The sequence below is a fragment of the Terrapene carolina genome, unplaced genomic scaffold (genome assembly GCF_002925995.2).
Source record: "Terrapene carolina triunguis isolate 2854851 unplaced genomic scaffold, T_m_triunguis-2.0 Scaffold148, whole genome shotgun sequence".
NCBI classification, from domain to species: domain Eukaryota; kingdom Metazoa; phylum Chordata; order Testudines; family Emydidae; genus Terrapene; species Terrapene triunguis.
The window spans coordinates 1349820-1360791 of record NW_020664499.1 but is presented as its reverse complement, the minus strand read 5'-3'; the positions used below and the strand labels follow the sequence as shown (position 1 = coordinate 1360791).

Sequence of the window (10972 nt, the reverse complement as noted above, 5' to 3'; positions counted from 1 at the left end):
GGTTTTCTTTGGGTGGGAGTGGAGAGGAATTGTGCTTTTCAGTAAGAAGCAAATTGAACATAGAATTATAGGTAAGGCTAAGATTTTGTCACTGATATTTTTAGTACAAGTCAGGGACAGGTCACGGGCAATAAACAAAAATTCACGGAAGCCCGTGACCTGTCCCTGACTTGTACTAAAAATATCCATAATAAAATGGGTAGGGAAAAGGGTCCAGCACGTATCATTGCTGGGGCTCTGGTGTCTCCCACCGCCCACAGCAATGGGGCAGCTGCGGGGTCCCCAGCTCGGCACTCCAGGGGCCCCCACTGCCTATGGCTCAGAGCTCCAGGATCTCCTGGCCGACTGGGAGCTCCATGGCTGGCATGCATTGGGGGTCTCTGCAGGGGTGACTCGTGGTAGGAGAACAGAGGGCCAAGTGCCCCTCCAGCAGGGTCAAGTGCCCTCCAGCAGCCGGCCCGGGCCAGAACCTCTCCTCTTCCAGCCATGCTGCCTGGCGCGGTGTAGCGGCTGACTGGGAGAGCACCTGGCTGCGGCAGCAGCAGGCTGCCCCCAGCCCAGGCTCAGCTTCTGGGGACAGGAGCCAATTCTGAGAGGTCTGGGGGGGCTTCAACTCGCTCAGCCGCTGTCCCAGAAGCCAAGCCCGGGCGGGAGGCAGCCAGGCACTCTCCCAGGCAGCTACTGTGTTGCACCAGGCAGCATCCGGGAACAGCTCTGGGGCCTGGCTTCCAGGAAGAGCAGCCGAACATGCCAGGGGGAGCTGGTACAGCGGGAGGACAGAGCCCACCCCCTGAGGTAATGTGGGATGGGGAGAGCGCAGAGACCCCAGGCTAGGGGTGGCGAGGAATCACGTGGGGAGGACACATCCCCTTTAGCTGGTGCCCTCTTTGTGTCCCTCCCACGAGTCACCTTTGGCCCCCTGCCACCTGTGACTTCTGCAACCTCCGTGACAAAATCGTAGCCTTAGATATAGGCCATTAAACAACCAACTGAGGGCAGTGATATCTGGACTGAATTTTGCAAGCACAAAGTGAGATGCTCCATGTTCCCATACTAATTTCTTGAGCTATTAAGTGAGCCCATATCTCAAACCAGGCATTTAATAATAACAATGATACCACAAGATTGCCTTGGCACGAGTGCACTGGCTCACATAACAGGAAATGCCTTTTAGATCATTCAGAGCAACAGAAACACATAGGGTGGATCCACTTTGTGAGAACAAGATTGAAATATATTAGCCTTATTTGCCTCTTTCCCAATCCTTTATCTCTGCTTCTTAGGCGGAGGCTTGTAGGCTAGCAGGTGGGAGAGAGAAGCTATACCAAAGAGGAAGGTTTGGATGAACCATCGACGTTGAACAGAGCTGTCAGTGATGCCTTTGGTCCTGCAGTAAAACAAAGTTAGTTTTTATTTAACATACTATACACTCTCCATAAAAGTGAACTGTGAAATGGATCTAACACACCACTGATCATAGTGATTGATGTTTACAGCTCAAAGCACCTTGATGTGAGGAATGTTTAGTAATGAGGCTCAACTTTTACACTCCATTTAACGCAGTCTGTACCACTAATGAAGACTTATTAACCACGATCACTAGACATGTTTTTGACATATTAACTCAAGTTATTGATGCTGTCAATGTTAACATTATGTACAGTCTATACATACTGAAGTGCAAAATAAGCATGGGGATGACATTTGGCATTACTAGTATAAAGTAATCATGAAGTCAAGTACAGTATGCTAAGCAAATCCCTACATGATACAGAGTTTATTAATGTATTTTCATTATGGTAAGAGCTTTTCAGTTACAGTGGCAGCCTGGCGAATAGACAGCAAGTTAGTTATACACAGACTTCCTTTTTTGCTATCTTATGAAGCAGGAATTTCAGGGGCAGTGATAAGTTAAAAATGTGAACAGATGAGACTTAGCAGCAATAACAGGGATCATGTTTCTTAAACAGTGAAACTTTTTTCATATGGAACAGCTGATTTGCATGTGGAAAGTTGATTCTGTGGAAACACTATTCACTAAACAGACTAATGGCCTTCAGTGCTTTATGTAATGATTTCAGACTACTTTGTCAGCCCAGAAATGGGCTGCACAGTGATGGTTAGCAGTCCCAAGAACAGTACATCACAGTGTGGTGGGAGCAATACTAACCCAGATCCATTGAGATTACATTTGATTAGTTTTCTCAACTGTCTTTGAATTAATAGTTTGCAACTTTTGTACCGACTATACATTTCCAAGGTAAATTCAAACAAAATGAACATATGAGGCACATTTAACACTAATTTAACTTAACCTCTTGAATGTTCATTAAAAGATCTGTGACCTCAACAGGTGCAGGGTTGGCTAACTATTTTGGCATTTCTCCATAGTGCAGAAAGGAGGAAAAAAGATGCTACTGATGGCAGCACACCTGCTAGTTAGAGACAAGCCTCCAACCCTCTCCTTCCCTCGTCAGGGGCTATTGCTTTGGAAACCATCAGAATAATGGCTTCTTCCCATGCTGCAGACATTTCCAAGAGCATATGGCTAATAGTATCAAGAGATCTAGCATATGCTTTAAATCACTGTAGACTAAGACTGGGAGTGCATTTAGATTCATTAAAAAACAATCCCCAAAAATGTAAAGCTCTAACTTTTTCCTGCCCTTCCTTTATATTGGGGAAAAGTAAACAGATAATGCCACAAAAGCTCCTGACAAACTGGTCAGGAACTAAGTGAAAAGCTCATTATTGGCGGTATTAAAAATAGCTGATGGGCTAGACTCCAGGTCTGATTGAACATGTGTAATACAGGAAGCTTTAACTATACACACTGTCTCAACTTACTTGGTGCTCCCTCTACCAATTTCAACTAAAATATCCTAACCCTGTTTATACTGTTGGGCCCTGTCTACATGAGGAAGATGAGTAGATAGCAAATGTATTCGCTAATACATGTGAACATGTTTTTAGTACCTACTGTAAAGAAAGGCAGTGTTTAAAACACACTAGCTCTATACTCTTGTAGTCCAAACAGGGTTTTAGTGTTCCTGAGGGTTTTTTTCTGCATTCATTGACAGTTTTTCAAATACTGCAACTTGCTTATGCAAGATTACACTCTTGCAAAAAGTGTGTGTATATATAATCTAGGCAAACAAATACTTTCTACCCTCAATGAGATTTAACTGTTCGATTTCATTTCCTGTCTCCTTAGTAATGTCTACAAGTACTACTGGAAAGTGGATGTTAGTATCATTGGAATTATATTAACAGCAGCTGCCTGGACAGAGGATTATCAGAAACAAGGTGTTAAGTAAGCAGTCTTTATTTCTGCCTCCTCATAGTACTTCACATTTTAATAATGCTGTATAAACTTAAGTGCTTTCTGTAGGGTGCAAAACCTAGAAAGGGGTTGTCACACCTACTATGTCTGACATCAGGCATATGCTCTTGTAAATTTGTGCACAATCTTAGGTATTTTTAACTGAGAGAAGTCTGCCCTTTCTCCTTTTAAAACTGGGAAGTTATATAACTACAAATAGGCATCACTTCATACTCCCTTTTAATTAAATCAACTGAGGCCAACGTTTTTTTTCCAAATACAAATAATCTGAGGGCCATATTAAGCAATCGTTACATGGATAAAACAAAAGCACTATTTACTTTGAAGTTTTGTTTGTCTGAATAAGGAGTGCCAGACAGCCTGTGACAAGTGGAAGAAGAGCATGTGTAGGTTTCCAGAACACTGCATGAGACTGTCTTCCCTTTCCCAGTACGCATGAACCAAGATGTAAGCAAGGCTGCAACTTTGAGTTGGCAGAAGAGCTACATAATTTCTTTTTCTTTTTTTTTTAAATCAGTTGAAAGTATTAAGTTTCAAAAGAATTGCTGATCAACATGGGGTTTAGAGTAAACATAAGAACAATTACTCTGACTGTAGAGCCTTCACAATCTTTTACTCCTGAGCCATATACATCTTTGTTTGAGTAGGGCTCAACTTCTGGACACTGACTGATGCAAACAGAATCCTTATATTCCAGAATTCCTTTATACACACTTTCTATTTCACAAAAACCCACTAGGTGGCCAGTCCTGCCTAGCCCCACACTCACATTTTTCACAAGATGTATCCGCTCTATTGATTACAAAGATGCTGAGAAGTTATTTTATAGAATCACAGAAATGTAGGGCTGGAAGGTCCTCAAGTCCTGCCCCCTGTGCTGAGGCAGGACCAAGTAAACCTAGACCATCCCTGACAGGTGTCTGGTCAACCTGTTTTTAAAAATCTTCTATGATGGGGATTCCACAACCTGCCTTGAAAGCCTATTCCGGATCTTAACTATTCTTATGGTTAGAAAGTATTTCCTAATATCTAACCCAAGTCTCCCTTGTTGCAGATTAAGCCCATTACTGCTTGTTCTACATTCAGTTGACAAGAAGAATAATTGATTACAGTCTTTTTATAAGATTTGACTATCAGGTCTCTCTCCTCAGTCTTCTTTCCTCTAGAGCAGTGGTTCCCAAACTTGTTCCACCGCTTGGCAGTCTGGGAGCCGCGATCGGTAAACAAACCGGCCCGGACTGCCAGGGGCTTTCCCTGCACAAGCGGCGGAACAAGTTTGAGAACCACTGCTCTAGATTAAACATGGACAGTTTTTTTTTAACCTTTCCTCATAGGTCAGAGTCTCTAAATCTCTTATCTTTGTTGCTCTCCTATGGATTCTCTCCAATTTGTCCACATCTTTCCTAAAGTGTGGCACTCAGAATTGGACACAGTAGTCCAGCTGAGGCTTCACCAGTGCTGAGGAGAGTGGAACAATTACTAACCTTGTCTTGCATACAACAGTTCTGTTAAAACATCCCAGAGTACTAACTTTTTTTGCAACTGCATTACATTGTTGACTTGTTCAGTTTGTGATACCCTGTAAGCCCCAGGTCCTTTTTCAGCAGTACTGCCAGCCAGCAAGTTATTCCCCATTTTGTAGCTGTACATTTGAGGTTGGGGTTTTTGTTTTTGTTTTTTCCCCTGTCCCCAAACTCCGTCCTAAGTGTGGTTGTCTTTTTTTAATTTTATCTTGTTGAATTCAGACCAATTGTCCAATTTGTCAAGGTCCTCTGAATCCAGGTGTTATCTGCAAATTTTATAAGCATACTCTTCACTCCATTGTCCAAGTCATTACTGAATAGTATTTAACCCAGGACAGATCCCTGCAGAATACCACTAGATACACCCTCCCAGTCTGACAGCAAACCATTGATTAGTTTTTAAGCATGGTATTTTTGACAGCTGCGCACCCATCTTAAAGTAATTTCATCCTGACCACATTTCCCTATGTGCTTATGATGCTGGTGTGTGAGACTGTATCAAGAAGCCTTACTAAAATCAAGATTTGAAATCTACAGCTTCTCTCCCATACACTAGGCCAGTAATCCTGTTTATCTTTGAGATCTGCTTCAAGAAAAGCCCCTCATTTGGTCTTAATATTTGAAGGTATGTGAAGGGACGTGCCCTCACTCTGGTGTAGGGGAGATCAACCAGCTCTTCTGGGCCTGTTTAGCACTAATGAAGCAAACCTGCAAGGCTTGTTCTTCCTGGAATGGAAGAAGCTTAAAAAGGGAAGGGACAGTGAACAGGAAGAAGGCTATTCCACTTCAGAGACTACTGCCAACAGATACTGCAGCTTGTGACCATTGCCTTTTCAACTGACCTGACTGGCAGCAAAGCAGTAAATCCCTAGAAGGGCAGAAGGTAGGCCCCACTAAGGCGGTAATAGACTCTGATAGACCAAGCTCATAGAGCTGAATCCAGAAAGACAGACTGCCTGAGAGACAGGCCATCTTTGACTCTGTTTTCATCCAGATTCTCCTCTCTCATAAGGGAAAGCGTATAAATGATGGAAAGGGGGGGGAGAGGCAGGGACAGGTGTCAAGGGCTCCCTTGACCACCCTCTTCCCCACTCCTCTCACCTCCTCCCCCCCCCCCCCCAAAAGTACCATAATTGTTTTTATTCCACCTACTGATATGACTCTCTTCTATGGCACTCTGCACTATAGTTAGATTTGGAAAGATTAATCGGTAAATGTCAGTAAACATCAATTTCAAACACACAGACCAATAAAAATACTTTTAATTAATAACTGAAATTTGCAGATAAGAAAAATGCTGCTTGAGAACTCAGTTTAAGGATATTTATTTACTTTGTATATTTTGACAACTAGTGTTAAGGGTTAAGGCTTTAACTTTTTTTGAATCTCAATGCCTCTCATTAAAAAATTGATACTTTTCAATTTCCCACAACTGAAAACTTAATTTGATAAAAATAATAATAATGTTTAAAACCCACAGATTTACTCAGTTGTAAAAGTTTAAATCTAATAGAAAAAATGTTTAAACTGATAGACTCGGCAGAATTCAAATTTTTTTTTTAAATGGCTAATTGAAATATCAGAGCACCACATGGGAGGATGAACTCTTCCTCCCAAATTCCCTCAGTAACAGTGCCTGAAGTTAGGTTCCTAAACCCATATTTACCTTTTTAGGCTTTTCTTTTTTTTTTTTTTTTTAAATCTTGTCCATAAAATCTAAGAGAGAGGAGAATTTAAAAAAAAACAACCCCACACAACTTACTTGCATAACTTGATACTGTACAATGCTTCAGCTATATGAATTCCCCAGGCAAGCCAAAACCTGGTAAGATAAGCACACACATTAGTTTTAATATTGCTGAAAATTAGGACCACACTGTGACCATAATGCAAAAGATGGAAAGACGATATTTAAGAAACCGACAAGTTAGCTTTCTGCTTTTTCTAGAAGACAGAGAAATTTTGAGTCTAAGGCCTGGTCTACACTACGACTTTAATTCGGATTTAGCTGCGTTAATCCGAATTAACCCTTCACCCGTCCACACTACAGAGCCAGTTAATTCGAATTAAAGGGCACTTAAAATCGATTTCTGTACTCCACCTTGACGAGCGGAGTGGCGCCTAAATCGATTTTGTTAATTCGAATTAGGGTTAGTGTGGCCGCACACCACCGAATTACTGTGTTTAAATTAATTGGGTAGTGTGGCCGCACATCACCGAATTAATGTGGTTAAAAACCGAATTAATGTGCTTAGTGTGGCCGCGCACAATCGAATTTATACAACCTGTTTCCCAAATTCGAATTATCTAAATTCGGATTAATCCCGTAGTGTAGACATACCCTAAGGGCGTATTTGAAAGAAAGGCAGCGTCTCTCTTAACTGTACTCTGACTAGGAACAAGCTATGAAGTTCAGGTACAGTGCATCACCTAAAGCACCTGGTATTCATCCAAAACTTGTCATGGTATGTTTGTAAAATAGCAGATATTGGGCCAAATCCTGTAGTACAGTATCCGGCTCAACTTTCAGTGAAGTCAATACAAGCTTGCCTCACTACAGAATTTAGCCTTGTACTTATTAGAGGTGCAATCTAAGTACCAGAGAAGTCAAATGGTCAGCTTTTCATTGGATTTATAGTTACTAGAAGTTTTATTAGCTTTAGTTTATAAACAGATGGTATAAAGAGATCAAATACATGCCTAATTTGGCATTTAAGAAAAGACTAGCTTTTCAAACGAGTCAAAAGCGGTCAGTCTTCAAAGTGGAGTAATGATGGGGCAATTTGAAGCTTTTTACAAAGCCCTTCTAAAAACAGGTCTCCGAAATCATTTTGATCTATATTAATATGCTCTTGTAAATTGCCCTTCTGTTGTATATTGGTGCCCAGATACATGCTCTTCTGAACTTGCAGTATTTGTCCACCACCAATTTTAATGTATAGCCTTGTTCCAGTTAGGAGCTGTGGATACCAATCTTGCATCTGAAGCAACACACCAAGGCACACTGAGTAACTTTTATCTAGATACTAAGTGTTCCAAGTTCCTCTGGTGATTGGAAATCACAATGAGATTGAGTCCTGATTCAGTGCATGGTGAAAGGAACAAAAAGTGAAGCTGGAATGTCCTAAACAGTCTAAGGTCCTCTTTACACACAAGTCATGAGAGCTGGCTGCAATAAAGGCTTATCTAAACATAGTTCTTCAGAAAGAGCTCTTTCTATCTAGTTGTTCCTGAATAACTCCACTTGTGGACACTTACTCTGGAATAAAAATGTGTCTACAGGAACAGCCTGATTAAAAAAGCTCTTTCTGAAAAACTCCATATATAGACAGGCTTAAATGGCATAAAGCCATAAGTTACATAACCCAAAAAAACCCTTGGTCCACTCTACACTATAAATTGTAACACCTTTAACAGAGGTCCTTCAGTGTAAACTGAGACGCAGGGTATGTCTACACTACAGGATTAATCTGAATTTATATAATTTGAATTTTGGAAACAGATTGTATAAAGTCGAATGTATGCGGCCACACTAAGCACATTAATTCGGCGGTGTGCATCCATGTACCGGGGCTAGCATCGATTTCCGGAGCGTTGCACTGTGGGTAGCTATCCCATAGCCCCCGCAGTCTCCTCTGCCCATTGGAATTCTGGGTTGAGATCCCAATGCCTGATGGGGCCAAAAACATTGTCGTGGGTGGTTCTGGGTACATCCTCCCCCCCCCTCTCCAGGGAAGCAACGGCAGACAACCGTTTCGTGCCTTTTTCCTGGGTGAACAGTGCAGACGCCATACCACGGCAAACATGGAGCCCGCTCAGCTCAAGACAGCAGTCATGAACATTGTAAACACCTTGCGCGTTATCGTGCAGTTTATGCTGAACCAGAACCTGCTAAACCAGGCGGCGAGGAGTAGGCTACAGCAGCGCAGCGGCGAGAGTGATGAGGACATGGACATGGAATTCTATCAAACCACGGGCCCCGGTGCTTTGGAGATCATGCTGTTAAAGGGGCAGGTTATAGCCGTGGAACGCCGATTCTGGGCCCGGGAAACAAGCACAGACTGGTGGGACCGCATAGTGTTGCAGGTGTGGGACGAAACTTTCGCATGCGTAAGGGCACTTTCATGGAACTTTGACTTGCTTTCCCCTGCCCTGAAGCGCCAGAATACCAAGATGAGAGCAGCCCTCACAGTTGAGAAACGAGTGGCGATAGCCCTGTGGAAGCTTGCAACGCCAGACAGCTACCGGTCAGTCGGGAATCAATTTGGAGTGGGCAAATCTACTATGGGGGCTGCTGTGATGCAAGTAGCCAAAGCAATCAGTGAGCTGCTGTTACGAAAGCTAGTGACTCTGGGAGATGTGCAGGGCATAGTGGATGGCTTTGCTGCAATGGGATTCCCTAACTGTGGTGGGGCGATAGATGGAACCCATCTCTATCTTGGCACCAGGGTACCCAGTACATAAACCACAAGGGGTACTTTTCAATGGTGCTGCAAGCACTTGTGGATCACAAGGGACGTTTCACCAACATCAACGTGGGCTGGCTGGGAAGAGTTCATGATGCTCGCGTTTTCAGGAACACTACTCTATTTAAACAGCTGCAGCAAGGGACTTACTTCCCGGACCAGAAAATAACCGTTGGGGATGTTGAAATGCCAATAGTTATCCTTGGGGACCCAGCCTACCCCTTAATGCCATGGCTCATGAAGCCATACACAGGCAGCCTGGACAGGAGTCAGGAGCTGTTCAACTACAGGCTGAGCAAGTGCAGAATGGTGGTAGAATGTGCATTTGGCCGTTTAAAAGGTCGCTGGCGCTCGTTACTGACTCGGTCAGACCTCCGCCAAACCAATATTCCCATTGTTATTGCTGCTTGCTGTGCGCTCCACAATCTCTGTGAGAGTAAGGGGGAGACCTTTATGGCGGGGTAGGAGGCTGAGGCAAATCGCCGGGCAGCTGATTATGCACAGCCAGACACCAGGGCAATTAGAAGATCACACCAGGAAGCGCTGCCCATCAGAGAAGCTTTGAAAACCAGTTTCATGACTGGCCAGGCTACGGTGTGAAAGTTCTGTTTGTTGAAAACCCACCCCCTTGATTGACTCATTCCCTGTAAGCAAACCACCCTCCCCCCTTAAATCACAGCTTGCTTTTAAAGGAAAAAGTCACTATTGTTTAAAAATCATGTATTCTTTATTAATTGATTATAAACGTAGGGAGAGAACCGACAAGTAACCCGGAGGAGGACAGGAGGGAAGTAAAAGGCCACTGAAAAAATTCAATATAATGACAGCCTTTTGGTTGGGCTGTCCACGAGGGTGGAGTGGGAGGGTGCACGGAGCCTCTCCCTCCCCCCCCCCCCCCGCGTTCTTACACATCTGGGTGAGGAGGCTATGGAACACGGTGAGGGGGGAGGGAGGTTAGACAGCAGCTGCAGCGGCACTCTGTTATCCTGCTGCCGTTCCTGAAGCTCCACCAGACGCCGGAGCATGTCCGTTTGATCACGCAGCAGCCCCAGCCTGCCACCTCTCATCTTGAGCGTCCCTGATGACCTCCCGTTCACTGGCATCTTTCCTGTACTTAGATACCGTGTCCTTCCCCTCATTCAAATGAGCTCTTTCATTGTGGGTGCATTCCATTATTTCCGAGAACATCTCGTCTCGTGTTCTCTTTCTCCTCCGCCTTATCTGAGATAGCCTTTGGGATGGAGGAGGGAGGCTTGAAAAACTTGCAGCTGCTGGAGGGATGGAAAAAAGGAGAGAAGTTTTTAAAAAGATACATTTTACAGAACAATGCTTATACTCTTTCACGGTGAACAACACTATTCACACTACATAGCACATGTGATTTTAGTACAAGGTCACATTTTCCATCTTAATATTGAGTGCCTGTGGCTTTGGTGTTAGAGATCACAGACGCAGGTCTGGGCAACAGAATTCGGCTTGCAGGCGGCCATGGTAAGCCATTGTCTTTCGGCTTCTGCGCCCTCCTTTCCCACATACCAAGCAAAGCCCTTTGACTGCTGCGGTTTTCCTGTTAACCTTCAGCAGCAGAAAACAAACTAACCCCCCCCCCATCCAATTCTCTGGGATGATCGCTTTATCCC

General features: G+C 43.7%; 1 protein-coding gene across 2 annotated transcripts in view; it reads right to left on the bottom strand.

The window, feature by feature from the left end:
- Nucleotides 1-1235: 1235 nt before the first annotated feature.
- LOC113406907 (transmembrane protein 254-like) overlaps nucleotides 1236-10972 on the bottom strand; it is a 13358-nt gene continuing 3621 nt past the window's right edge. The window contains exons 3-4 of one of the 2 annotated variants that reach the window (XM_026653776.2): nucleotides 6629-6688; nucleotides 1236-1387 (exon numbers count right to left, since the gene is read on the bottom strand). In XM_026653776.2, coding sequence (XP_026509561.1) covers nucleotides 1267-1387; nucleotides 6629-6688 — 181 coding nt within the window. In that variant the 3' untranslated portion in view covers nucleotides 1236-1266. The remainder of the gene's footprint in view (nucleotides 1388-6628; nucleotides 6689-10972) is intronic. The other variant, XM_026653775.2, reaches the window with a different exon arrangement.